The sequence below is a fragment of the Salvelinus namaycush genome, chromosome 12, assembly GCF_016432855.1.
Source record: "Salvelinus namaycush isolate Seneca chromosome 12, SaNama_1.0, whole genome shotgun sequence".
NCBI lineage: Eukaryota > Metazoa > Chordata > Actinopteri > Salmoniformes > Salmonidae > Salvelinus > Salvelinus namaycush.
This window is the reverse complement of record NC_052318.1, coordinates 10391324-10405988: the sequence shown is the minus strand read 5'-3', so window position 1 is coordinate 10405988 and position 14665 is coordinate 10391324. Positions and strand designations below refer to the sequence as shown.

The 14665-nt window shown below is 41.3% G+C and overlaps 1 protein-coding gene across 1 annotated transcript; it reads right to left on the bottom strand.

Moving 5' to 3' along the window:
* Positions 1 to 1071: 1071 nt before the first annotated feature.
* Positions 1072 to 11645, bottom strand: LOC120056884 (heat shock 70 kDa protein 4-like). The gene is made up of 19 exons (XM_039005145.1): positions 11321 to 11645; positions 7967 to 8024; positions 7726 to 7866; positions 7518 to 7640; positions 7229 to 7328; positions 7014 to 7147; positions 6680 to 6924; positions 6417 to 6493; positions 6134 to 6285; positions 5787 to 5893; positions 5546 to 5679; positions 5219 to 5400; positions 4384 to 4476; positions 4091 to 4237; positions 3575 to 3700; positions 3307 to 3414; positions 3108 to 3227; positions 2813 to 2974; positions 1072 to 2003 (listed from the first exon to the last, which is right to left on the bottom strand). The coding sequence occupies exons 1-19, from the start codon at positions 11425 to 11427 to the stop codon at positions 1794 to 1796; spliced, it is 2526 nt and encodes an 841-aa protein (XP_038861073.1). The 5' UTR covers positions 11428 to 11645; the 3' UTR covers positions 1072 to 1793.
* Positions 11646 to 14665: the final 3020 nt, after the last annotated feature.

Below are 14665 nucleotides of genomic sequence, written 5' to 3'. Positions count from 1 at the left end.
TCAAGGCCTTTGTCAAAAAACTAGTTACTGACAAAAAAAACATTATTTACAATGATTTCCGTAGTAATATGGCGGAATTAAAATGAATCTATTTTGTATATTAGTGGTGCCACTAAACTGAAAATGTGGACTCAATAGTTAACTGTGTGATAAAAGCACCACATTTCGCACAGATGTAGAAAGAGAGATGGGGGCAGCCACTATAACTAAAAAATAACTCAAAGATGTAAATATATATTTAGCTTCCAGTCAAGGTCTCTATACCGAGTCGAGTCTCATCTTTCAGATGCAATTGGAACTGAGTTGATAGCCCATATCATTCCAAAGTTAGAGCTAAAAGTCATATCGTTGGCCATCTTAGGTCATACCGGTTACATTAGTACATTAGCTCAATAGCCAATTTCTCAGCCTGTTATTCATTCAAAGTGTTGCATTTGTGTGACAGACAAATGTTCATAAGTGGCTAGGGGGAAATTTATCAAAATATCTGTTAAAAACATGAAAAATATACAAAAACATCAAATTTCACTATAAATGTGAACATTTTAAAATATGTGCTAATTTTGGGGACTTTAAACCAATTCATTTTGAAAGTCTTTTTGCAATCAGCAAAAAAATATGTTGGCGCTTTAAGGGTTAACCAGTGTATCCAGAATAGCACTGTGGTGAAGCTGTCTGTAGGTCATGGTGGTTGGAACAGAGAAAAAAAGAAACCCAGCTAGTGGGAATGAGGGCTCACCCTCTGCACACACCTGTTGGTTTTATGTACTGAGCTGAGGGGGTGATCCAAAAATAATGCCAATTAAGTGGCCTATTTGTTCCTCAAAACCACCACTGGCCATAGAAGGGATTTGCCAATTTGAGATTTAAAGCAGAACATCTAAACATTGCATTTTGTTTATTCCACCTTTGTGAATTTGACAGTATACTAACAGCAAATCAGAACTTTGTATAATCCCTTTCTTTTCACGGAATTCAATGTGTTCCACTCCAGGTCCCTTGGAGTATTCTCTCACCCGAATCAACATGTTCCTCATTGCATTTTCAAATAATCTTTCAGGCACTTGAACATAATTCTCATACACCAAAATGTATTTATTTAGCTTTTGGTGAGTGGTAACAGCACCAAATTGGTATTCACCATTCATTCACACCATTCATTGTACAGAGTAGAAAAACAAAACAAGGCTATACCAGAGAGAACAACCCAGACCATTGCCTTTAAATGTGACAGCCTTATATTGAAATATTGCATGACAGTAACTCAAATTTAATTAAACATATAGTAGACAGATAATTGATGCCTCTATCATATCTCTGAATACACTAACCTTTATTCCATCCAATCTCTCCCCCATCAGGGTGTCCTCTACATTTATCCAACAGGGAATAATCATACATTTCAAGCTTGAACCCCCTTCCCCATTCAAACATAAGTTAACATTTCACTAAACTTCTGTACTCGTTTTTTCGCTGCTTACGACCTCTTAATATTTCAATCTCAGTGGAAATAGGCTAAAGAGATGCTGAGAACATTCCTTACTAAATGGCCATTGAAGCAATACACAGAAAGCAAGTTTCCATCCTGCGGCACTCACAATATTTGATGTCAAACAGCTTGAGCAATATGCATTCATTGTATTCAGCAAAAAATAGTGGAACATTCCAAGAAGGCTGATTGACAGTATTTATAGGAATAGTTTGACTGTGTCATCAAAAGAGAGGCTATAATCAATAAGATCTCAGAGAGGTGTGAGGCGGGTGGGGAGAGAAGGCTGGGGCAGCTGTAGCAGTTAGTCAATGTCCATCTCAGGCAGCTTGTTGCCCTCTGCAGATTCAGGCGCCACCGTGCTCTCTGCTGCACCCTTCTCTGGGCTGCCTGGCTGGGCATCTGTGTCCTCCTGTCCATTAATAGGTCCATTCTGCTCTTCCTTCTCATCCTTGGGGATCTCCACTTTGGGTTTGGGTTTTGAGACGATAGGGTTGCAAGCTGAGTAAAGCTCCTAAACAGATGGAAAGAGGATGTTAAATTAACTTTATGAAATATTACCTATAATTAATTACAATATTAGTGAAATGGTCTTCCTTCCAAAACATGGTAATTGTGACAAAACATGCAATGTCTAGTGCAGAGAATCATTGTACCATCTAAACCGCTGTGAAAAATATTTTCAATATCTCCAACTATTGTATTTTCAGCTGTTTGAAGCTGGTGTATAAAACCGAAAGATGCAAATATGAACATGTGGGAACAAAAAGCATAGAAATAGCGCACATAGAAGAGATCTACAACTTCTTAGACTTGCTTTCAATAAGAATGACAGATCTACAACTAACATTTGTGTGTGAACTTGGTCAGGTTCGCCCCCAAAAATGTCGATATTACAGCATTAAGTATATTAAAAAGCAGCTTTGTGTTGGAATGGTGTGGGCATACCCCAACAACAGAAGGATGCCGGTCAAAAATATTCACGAGTAAACCACTGATGGCCAGCTCATCTTCCTCAGGATGACATCATCCTCAATGAGGAAATAGTAAACCTTTTTGAAACTGTCTGTTTGAGGTGGGGTTTTTGAAGTGGTTTTTTTCTTCTCCAATTTATGCTTTGGCCACAAATAGGAGTATACGGTGAGTCCACAACATTATTTGGGTACGAGTTGACAGAATATGAACTTTAAAAAGTGAGCTTTGGGACATTCTGAACTTTGGATGACCATATGCCATATTAGGACCAGGAGTCCCCGACCATGTGACCTGACCAGGCAGAACTGAGTCCTTGACAGACTATACAAACCTATTGTCTGCACTAACCTTTGTTTTTGCCTGAATCTCCTGGACTTTGACGGCAGGCTCCTGGGTAAGATTCTGTTTGCTCTGCGCATTCATTTTGCTGTTCATCCAAATCATGGCGTCGTTCACCTGCTTATCCACCTTCAACATCTCCAACTCGTCCAAATGCTCATACTGCTCCTCCTGGGTGTCAAGACAGACATAAGGAACATTTCAATGCTGGGAGGCATTGAGAGATATCATTACATGTCCAGTGACTCAAGGTTGATGAAACTACATGTGCACAACTATGCAATAACAATATCTTAGAAGTTACCTTTGTTTTGTAAGCTTCTACAATCTTCATGTACTGTTGGATATGCCTTCCAAGTTCATCGAATGCTTTTGGTCTCTCCTCAGCCTCGATGTATCTTTCCTGGATGGGCTGCCCAAATTTCTGTAGAAGGGACATTTGGTTCAGTCACATAACAAAATACATCCTAGAATCAGAGACAGGAATTGACTGACAATGTTACCTTTAATTCAGCCAGTTTGTCGATGTACACTTGTTTCTGTTGGTCCTCGCCATCATCATACAACCAGTTCTCTGTGTCCTCAAGTCTTAATGCAAAGGTGTCTCGGTCCTGCATTTAGTAAAAACAAACTTGTAGTAACTCCACATCATTTGTTTTTAATACATGTAAAGGTTATATATTACACTGGGAATAATACAAATAAAATGTGGCTTAGCCTTGCTGTTAGCTAGTGCTTTTCTACTCAGCCAGCTTAAGGGAATATACTCACAGATTCACTGACAAACTTCTCCAACACTCCGTGCAGTTTGTCCCTCATCTCATAGACGTACTCCTCTACATTGTTCTTGGCATCGTTTCTCTCCTTCTCCAGCTTGTCCTGCATCATCATCTTACCCTGAGGTGGACACAAATATAAATTTGTATGCACTCACTCTGGACAAGAGCACCTGCTAAATTGTAACATTTAATGTAACACTTCCTACCACAACTCTGACACAGATGAACATGCTTAAGCAACCCATTAAACCTAATTTTACAGACAAAAAGGTTGAAAAATTCTTTATACTGTACAATAGTGGTATGATATACAGTGTTGCATGTTAAAATTATGCTTGTAAAACAATAACAGACAATAATACATGGTTTATATAAATACAGGACAGGTTTTCAACTAATGAGGACAAAAGTCAGAAAAATATCCTGTCTCAGTGATGCTAAGCCAATCAGATAATACTGGAAAAAATGAATTAGTGTTGATACTAGTTATGGTGTCCTACAACATTACCTCATTCTCCATGAACAGATTGACCAGGTCATTGGTTAGTTGCCAGTGCAGGCTGTTTTCGATTGGGAGTTCAACAGTCTTCGTTTTCACTTTGGGTTTCTTTGCCGATGGAGCGTGATTCTTCTCCTGTTTTCCATCCTCCGATGTCTGAGATTTTAAAAAACAAACAAAAAAACATATATATATATACTACGTTTTAGGTAAATGTGCATTGGTCCCATACCTTTATCATGAATACGTACACACAAAACACATCCCCTCAGAATGTTGAAAATATGTAGTCAGTCAGTCACCTCCATTTCCTCAGTCTCTGACTTCTTGTCAGCATCGTCTTTCTGTCCATCACCTTTGGCTTTTTGGTCATCTTGTTCGGTCTGCATCTTACTCTGATGAGACAATAAACATTTTATTAGCTCTCCATTCATGTGGCGTTAACACCACAATGCAGAGATGGTCAGATAACACAAGAAAAACAAGCAGGCAAAGAAAAATACAATAATATATTTTCTGAAGCAGGTTTAACTTGTTGAGACATGACAGATGAATTAGTTGCCATTTTACTGAATATGTCTGGGTTGATTAATTGTCCATTAAATTGGGTGTGGGTAGTGTATAGGCATTATTGCCGATGTAGCCTTGGCTTCCAGGCCTCCCTCAAGTTGTTCTCCAGAGCCTGGGGAAGTTCATATCGGAAAAGTGGGTATGAGTGGAGCGCTGATTGCCAGCGGCTGCTGACTGATTGGCTGTGAGTAGATGATTATTCAAAAACAACCACCCCTTCCATTCCTCATGAAAAGTGCTAATTATCCAGATAAGCTAATTAATGGTGCAAGCATACTACATTTTTCCCCATGGATATTTATAATTTGGTTGAAATGACACAACCCCACATGGGCAACAAAGAAAATGATTGGCTTTCGGTTTCCAATCGCTGCCTGTTTGAAAGTGCCTATTCTAATTGTTGGGAGGGGCAAACAACTTGGATACCCTCCACCTTCTTTTGGCCTCTTTCTGACAGGAACTTCCACAGGCTTTTAAACTGAAGGTGAGGTGAAACCCTGGTAGAGGTGAAAGCCTGGTAGAGACCATAGCCTATGTAAGCGCTGTGCGAAAACAGTGCACACAAACCTCCTCTTCCTTCCCGGCTGGGTCTGTCTCCATTGGCTCCTCTCCCTCATTAGGTTTCAGGAGCTCTACTAGAGAGGCACTGGACACGCTGAAGACCCCATGGACATTCACCCTGACCTTCACCTTGACCTTTGAACTCTCACCATTTGCCTGGGGAACCACTTTCTGGACAATGAACTGACCTGATGAGTTCACAAGTGGAGTATTAGAAGACACCCAGTAACCTGGCCTCAGAGACAACCATTAAAAGTACAAAATTAATTGAACAGGTGCAAGCTTATAGCTTATTAGAGGCATTTAAAGTTTCAGGACGGTTTGTTCTGGTACCTATTGTGGGGTCCGGGTACGGCAGCTCTTTGGGGTTGTTGTAGTACGCCTCCAAGGAGAAGGGCTCTCTCCGGTAGAATGTCAACACTTTGGAGAAGGGTGCTGCATGGTTCCTTGGGAATACCTCGCAATCACTGACGGAGGAGAGTAGACCAGAAGATAACGTGAGTCACTGCCAATCAGAGTTCAGTGCAATCGGTGTTAAATAAGCCAATGTCAAATGTGAAGAAGATATCATTACCTTAACCCCTCCTCTGCAGCAGAGTTCCACTTCAAGGATATGGGATAGTGGACGACATCCGTGATGGAAAACTCTCTGACTTTGAAGGCAGGGGACAGGATTGCACACTAAGGAGATAAACCACCTGCATTATAATATGTTTGCTAAGTGTTTAACAACTGTATACAGTACTCAATGTTATGTCAACAGGAAAAGTTATTACCTGCTAATTGTTTGTGCTATTAAGTAAACATCAGGTCAAACAACTACAGCGATACCGACCAGTTCCATGAGTGAGAGACATGGGCGTGCCATTTTTAGCCATTTGCTTAAGACACCATTGGGGACAGTGAGTCATGACATGATACCTGCAGTGCACATCCTCTTGCGACAGCCTCGTCTGCATTTAATGTTGTGCTCAGCTCTTTTCCAAAGAATTTGCTGACTCTTTCTTTGACGGCAGGGATCCTGGAGGCACCGCCCACGATTTCCACAGCATAGATGTCTTCCTTCTTCAGCTCTGGACAATGCATGAAACATATTAGTAGTCAGATTTAAACAGCCAATCCAGGTCTTAGCAAGAACATGAACAGGCTGCGCTTGTGCACGTGGCTCAGGGATATTCCAGCTACTATTACAACAGCTACTCACTGGCTTGTTCCATGACGCTGTGCAGGGGAGATTCCACTTTGGCCAGAAGCCCTGCACACATCTCCTCAAAGTGGCCTCTGGAACAACAGTGGTCATGGGATATTAATAGATACCGTACACACATGCAGCTGCTTGCATCATGATGATACACATGCACCGAATGAAAACACTTCCTGACACATGGCTTTCCCACTGCGGATGGCCAAATGTGTAATGTAGACGTACCGAAATAAATGAGAGGACTTGTTTTATGCTCCACTAACCTGTTGAGTTTCCCAGTCACATCGATGTCATTCATGAAGCACTCAATGTTGAGTGGCAAATCAGAGGAGTTGGCGCTCATCAGCTTCTTGAGCTTCTCACACTCCTGGTAGAGACGAACCAGGGCTCTGGGCTTGGTCTTCACATCCAGCTTGTACTTCTTGCCAAACTCCTCACAGAAATGGTTCACCAACACCTCGTCAAAGTCTTTGCCACCCAATTCTGCATCAAACGCAGAAGCTAGCATCTGAAAGAGAACAAAACAATGTACCTAATGCCTTGTTCTATCTTAATTTTTTTTGTGTTACGTTGTCTTTGAACATATCAAAAACGTACCTTGAGCTTTCCTTTGTTGAATGCACAGACAGAGACCTGATAACCAGAGTGGCCCAAATCTACAAATACCACATTTCTTGGCTTTTCCTCAGGGGCAGGGAGATCCTGTTTATAGATCCCATATGCCAGTGTAACTGGAATAGACAGAGAAATTGGTTCAGACCAAGATTTACATGGGATAACATTGTTCAGTGTTGGCATGGTAATGGAATTACCTGCAGTGGTCTCATTCATGAGTCGTAGGCAGTTGAGCCCTGCAATCTGAGCTGCATCTATAACAGACCTCCTCTCTGCATCAGTGTAGAAGCTGGGGACCTGGAGGACATTAGGAGAAATTATGAGTTGACAAAAACACAGTCCTTGACTGCCTAAACTGTGTGCGCGCACACGTGTAACTGCATATTTTCTATAGGGCATAGGCATCGCTGTAGTCATGAGAGTTTGTTAACCAAAAAAAGAATACTCCATCTTCATGCCTGTCTAAGTAGATGTAAAACTGCTTACAGAGATGACACAGTCAGCCACAGGTTTCTTCATTGCCGTCTCAGCAGTCTCCTTCAGTTTGTTCAGCAGCATGGCAGTGACTTGTTCAATGCTGAAGACTTTCTCCTCCTCCATGTACATCACCTAGTAAAAAATTGAGTAAGGGAGTAAAAATGAATATCTCAAACCAGCTCCCCGTTCAGCCGCATCTTCACTTCTGATCATTTACCTTGATGCCGGTCATCCCAGAAGGCATCTGGGCCAGGTCGTAAACCAAGCTAGATTTTGCTGACTGGACGTAGGGGTCTAAGAACGCCCTGCCATGGAATCGCTTGAACCCTTGAACAGTGTTCTTACAATTTGTTACAACCTTTCAAAAAGAAAAAATAACAAATGCCATGGTCAAATAACATGCTACTTTATTTTCACAAATGACTTATATTAGCGATACGTCTTAAAGCAAGGCTTACCTGGCCTTTCGCTGCCGCTCCTATTGAACGATTCCGTGGTCCAAAGGACACACATGCTCTGAAAAAGGTGAACAAGATAATTGATAAGATCCTTCCTTGTGTGCATGGTGCTTTAGATTCTATGGCATTCCATATCTTAGTGTGAATTAGCCTATGTAAAATTCAGAGACTGAGATGAGATAAGTAAAGTAATCTATAACTTAGCAAGTCATCACATGAAATTGTTTAGCCTACATTATGCTTGGGCGGTTTACCGTATATCGGGGTATTATGAAATACAGACAGTATGACTTTCAACACTGTCAACAAAAAAAGGTGCGTGCTATGCCACTGCTTATAAGTTATGACAAGATTTCTATCGAAGATGTGCCAAATAGATTATCTTCAGCTCAGGGCTCCAACTATGCATTTGGTTTTCTAGCATTACAGCAGACAATCAATCCCCTCCTGGATCAAGATCCCTGCTGCATAAATTTATTTTGCACGTTAAAAAACTTGAACCCAATCGAACATCTCTAGATAAACCTGAAAATAGGTGTGCAGCGACGCTCCCTATCCAACTTGACAGAGCTTGAGAGGATCTGCAGAGAAGAATGGGAGAAACTCCCCAAATACAGGTGTGCCAAGCTTGTAGCATCATACCGAAGAAGACTCAAGGCTGTAATCGCTGCCAAAGATTCTTCAACAAAGTACAGAGTAAAGAATCTGAATACTTACGTAAATGTGATATTTCCCTTTTAAACCCGTTTTTGCTTTCTCATTATGGGGTATTGTGTGTAGATTGATGAGGGGGAAAAAACGATTTAAATAATTTTGTAAGGCTGTAACGTAAAATGTTCTGAAAAAAGTCAAGGGGTCTGAATACTTTACGCATGCACTGTACGTGCTAACAAAGTGATGGAAACACTAAAGTAACTCAGATATTACACATCCAACAAGTACTTGTAAATATAAATTTCAAACTGGGACAGAATCTTGAGCATTTGTTTTTCCAATGTTGGACTTTGGTAAAATATTGGGTAGCGACATCCATCTGCAAGCTTGTGATGTTCTTTTTGTTTTAGATAGTCCAAGATCCTCCACCAACGAAAAGTATGTGATGAATTCAATTATGATTCTTGCTAAATATTAAATCCATAAAATGAATAAAAAATTAAAAACAACCTATTCAATATATTTTAACTTATTACTTTGCCATAATACTATGCTCTGTAAGAATAAGGTAATGAAATCAATTGATACTCTTGTCTTTGAATGTAAAAACCCGGTGTTTCTATTTTTGTGTTACAAAAATCTATACATCCTTGAAAATTGTAAGACATTTAAATTTGTATCTTTCAATATATAGAATTTCTCAAATATATAGCTAAATGCCAACTGCTTGAAAAAAATAATGTAACTAGAAAAATTATGTTATTTGCTGGACAAGGATTGTCCCGACTTTCAAAAGTGCCTGAATTGCTTCGACTTTTATTTCTGATTGACTGGATGCAAGTTTAAACATCCAATTATGTAATATCTATAGGAATGCAAGTTTCACCGGTGTTATGCAATCAATTCTTTCATTCTATCCATGCTGCATGAAGAAGACTCTAGAAGTCGACAAGGTGTGACGTCATGACGTTCAGCTGTTTCTTTTGTTTTTTTCCCCCAATGGCAACGTACCTTACCCCTGGTTTTATGCTGCGTTCACAATCTAGTCGGATCTAGGAAACTCAGAAATGTGCGATTTGCTAATTAATATAACGCGGCACGTGTATAACTACAACCATTTGGCAAGTCAGACATTTCTGAGTTTTTCTAGTTCCAATTGGCGACATATTTTCATTAGAATATTCTAAAATCCGCATAACAACAATTTGCGCATTTTTCCATCAGAGATGTTTCCATCAAATTGACTTCTTGAAAATAAAAATAAAGGTTGTGCGTGTTGACGTGGTGCACATAAAAATACCCTTTGCGGTTCAATTCCCATGTACCAAATAAAAAATACAAGTTACATTTTCAACTCTGATGGTTCTCTCACAAAATATGTTGCATTATATATCCAGTGTGCACTCTGGTATTGGCGCGTGCACTCTAGCTACCTGCGGATGTATCGCCTACATTATGAGATTATCATTATAGACAAAAGAGCGTTATTATTTTTATTTATCAAACGGCAACCAATCACCGATTATCATGTCACCAGAATAAGACCCTCGATATTTATTGGAAAGGCGCATTAAGACATTTTAGTCATTTAGCAGACACTCTTATCCAGAGCGATTTACAGCAGTGAGTGCATACGTTTTTCATACTTTTTTGTACTGGTCCCAAGTGGGAATCGAATATTGCACTTTCACCACCCTGTGAAATTCAGATAAAACCAGTTTTGATTTAGCCTAATAAACTGCATGTTTTCCCCGCGTAGTAGTGGTAGGACCACAAACGTCATCGCGTGACTCCAAGTGTACTTCGATATGATGGCTATGTTAATATTTGCGCATAAAAGCAATTCCACCGTCATTTCTCGCATAATTTTATCGACACTAAAAGATACCAAGTTGTCTAGCGTGTTTTGTTTTGTCGACGTCCGGAAGTTTAACGAACAATTTTCTGTTTCCATCAGGCCGGTCATTACATGTTTTATCCGACATGTACTTTACTTGCATAGGTTTGATGGAACCTGGTTTATGACCGTTTTAAGCAGTTATCGCATGTATTTTCTGTCAACTTTCTTAAATGCTGAAAAAAAATGCCACAAAAAAATAAAAATCCCTGAACTAGTTAATGTTAATATTGACTTAAATCTGACAGTACTGTAAATTAAGTGGCCAGTGGTGCCATAAACTAATAATATGGTATATATTTTTTTATAAATAAAGGTTAAAAAAAAAATCTCATTGCATGGTGTACTTTACCACACAGTTATACGCACTGCAAAATTGCTAGAATATTCCTACCGGCGATTGACGGATGTCGTCATAGCAAGTGAGCCAGTACAGTAAACGGTGAGCTAGCTAACTGGCTAACTATGATAGCAGGCGGACTCATACTCATAAGTAACTGCTAGTTTAATAGCAACCATTAACTAGTTCAATACACATGTGAAATAAATCCATCTGATAAAAGCGGGATGGTGAAATTAGATGGATTAGATGGGCTGCATTACGTTAGCTAGCTCGCTAACGTAATGCAGCTGAATTCACGTGCAGTACCCTGTACACACAACTGTTAACTAACTAGCTACCTAGCAGCTAGTTGTCCAGGCCGCAAAAACAGAAACTGACCACTCTCACTAACCAATTGTATTTGTCTCAAGTGTATGGCTAGTCTAGACTAGAGAAACGAGTTTTAAAATATTTTACTTACGGTGTACTTCGGTCGCTGTATTCGTTAGCCACGGTCTCAATTCCTCCGGCTCGAGCTACAGCAACATAGCAGCTTTGAAAGCCCACATCAATTCCCACCACTGACATCTTCCACGCTAACGTTACCTTGCCTGTATTCTACTATTGTATGAAATGTTGACGTCAATAACTCCTTAAAATAACAGAAACGTGTTTGAATTATTTTTGGAAAGACGTACAAAAGTCAATAGATATTGTTAAATCAGAAGTGTACTTCAATTCATAATCCGCGGCACTGTACTGAATAATCTGATAGCTGTGCACACCGGGCGGTAGATAGCAAGATCTGCTACAACTACAAGGTGGTTTTGTGAGTTCACGCGGAATCTCAATGCAATATCGCGAGAATTGAATAGTTCTCGATGGCTCTGGACCTTTCTATCAGAAAGATGTCGTTCTAAACCATGTGGAATTTTTTAGATTTTCTCCAACTAATGATATGTAGTACTCACATATGTCAGTATCTCAATTGCTGCTAACTCAAAGTTGGCATGTAAAATGCGTATATATATTATATATATTTATACATATATATTATATATATATTGTAGCGACCCGCACAGACAGCTGTGTGTTATGTGTTAGGCTAGTAGGTGGTTGTGTTGTACTTACTAGTACCCAGTGTTCGCGGGGTCCGACATGCCAATCAACCTACTATCTGCCTATCACGGGAATGCCTGGAATGTTCTGATGCCGGGCATCCTGGCGGTTGGCGGAGTGGTGTGGAAGGGGGGTTGGGTAGGGGGATGGAGCATTGGAAGTTAAGACCAGGTTTAGCCTTTGTTCTCTCTCTTATGTCTTGCCTTCACAAGAGAAGGTCATGGTTGGCTTGTGTTTATCTTTCACTTATTTGGCGTGGGTTACGGCCAAACAGTAGCCTGTGTAAAGTTGGTTTAATAAACCGTCAATTCGTAAACTCAAACCTCTGTCTGGACAATTGTTCCTTTATGATCTAGTCAGGTCATTACAATATAACAGAAACGTGGAAACATGGAAACCATGTGTTTGATGTATTTGATACCGTTCCAGCCTTTACCACGAGCCCATCCTCCCCAATTAAGGTGCCACCAACCGCCTGTGAGTCTCTTACCTCTTGCTTACCTTAACTCTTACCTAACTCTAACCTTTACCCTTACCTTAAACATTTTAAATGTCAACTTCAATGGGGTAACGTCAGAGCTGGGCCGTCCCACGGATCCCCAATATCAAGGATCAATTATGGACAGTCATTTTCAGCTACCTACAGTATATAACCTGTGTTTAGTTTTCTGCTCATATTGGAATTCCCTGCTGTTTTGCTCTGGTTGTCTGCGTCTAATAACATCTGTAAATATTTTAAATCGACGCTCAAAAACCTACAGCTTGATATTTATAGTCAGTTTACTCCAATATTTTTCTGTTGTTCAAGGCTCAAACTCCCATGATTCCATTCGGCAAAACCACTCCCACCATTACCAACCGAAATTGCACTCAGGTTTGCGCTTTCCAAATAGCCTATGGTCTTGTTCAACATTGCAGGCGACTGAGAAACCTGCATCATAAATAACTATTCATTATTATTCTAGATCAGTCAGCCATTCACAATTTGCCCATGATGCATTATGTTTTTGATCCTCTCGAACACTGTAAACGTTTTATTAGTTCCAATAGGCCTCCAGTGTTGTTGGTTGTACAGTCACTGAAGGTGTGTTTGTCTGTTATCGTTGAAAACACTATTTTAGATGCCGCAGGTTTAGCTACTTAGTTAGTACCAAAGATACAGGCTAAAGGACTAGGATTCCGTAATGATTTGCCTGTACATTTCATAATAAATGTTGTGTTCTAGCAGGCCTACATGTTTTTTGGACTGTTATTTAAGACAAGATGTTATTGTTGCCCAGGGACATGTCCCCCCCACATTCTGAAACTGCATCATGACCTCCTGATTCCGGCTTACAAGTAAAAACTAAAGCAGGAAGTTGCAGTGACTCGCTCAATACGGAAGTGGTCAGATGATGCTGATGCTAAGCTACAGGACTGTTTTGCTAGCAAAGACTGGAATATGTTCCAGGATTCTTCCGATGGCATTAAGGAGTACACCACATCAGTCACTGGATTCATCAATAAGTGCATTGATGACGTCGCCCCCAAAGTAACGTACGTACATACCCCAACCAGAAGCCATGGATTACAGGCAACATCTGCTTTCAAGGAGCAGGACACTAACCCGAATGCTGATAAGAAATCGTGCTATGCCCTCCGATGAACCATCAAACATGCAAAGCGTCTATACAGACTAAGATTGACACCTACTACACCGGCTCCGACGCTCATTGGATGTGGCAGGGCATGCAAACTATTACGGACTACAAAAGGAAGCACAGATGCGAGCTTCCCAGTGACACCAGCCTACCAGGTGAGCTAAATAACTTCTAAGCACGCTTCGAGGCAAGCAACACTGAAGCATGCATGAAGCATGCTGTTCCTGTAACGATTCTCGTCTGGTGAAGGAGAAGAGGACCAAAATGCAGCGTGGTAAGTGTTCGTCATAATTTAATTGAAAAACTGAACACTAAACAAAATAACAACGAGGAGAAAACGAAACAGTTCTGCAAGGTGAACAGACACTACACAGAAAATAAACACCCACAACCAAAATGGGGAAAACAGACTACCTAAGTATGATTCTCAATCAGAGACAACGATCGACAGCTGCCTCTGATTGAGAACCATACCAGGCCAAACACAGAAATATAACAACATAGAAAAAAGAACATAGACTACCCACCCCAACTCACGCCCTGACCAACCTAACACAAAGACATAAAAAAGGAACTAAGGTCAGAACGTGACAGTACCCCTCCCCCCAAAGGTGCGGACTCCGGCCGCAAAACCTGAACCTATAGGGGAGGGTCTGGGTGGGCGTCTGTCCGCGGTGGCGGCTCTGGCGCGGGACGTGGACCCCACTCCACCATAGTCTTTGCCCGCTTAAGTGGCGCCTTTGGAGCGGCAATCCTCGCCACCGACCTCGGACTGGGAAACCTTGCAGCGGGCCCCGAATAGATGGGAGACTCCGGCAGCACCGTAGTGAAGGGCGACTCCGGCAGCGCCGTAGTGAAGGGCGACTCTGGCAGCTCCTGACTGACGGGCGGCTCCGGCAGCTCCTGACTGACGGGCGGCTCCGGCAGCTCCTGACTGACGGGCGGCTCCGGCAGCTCCTGACTGACGGGCGGCTCCGGCAGCTCCTGACTGACGGGCGGCTCCGGCAGCTCAGGACAGACGGGCGGCTCCGGCAGCTCAGGACAGACGGGCGGCTCCGGCAGCTCAG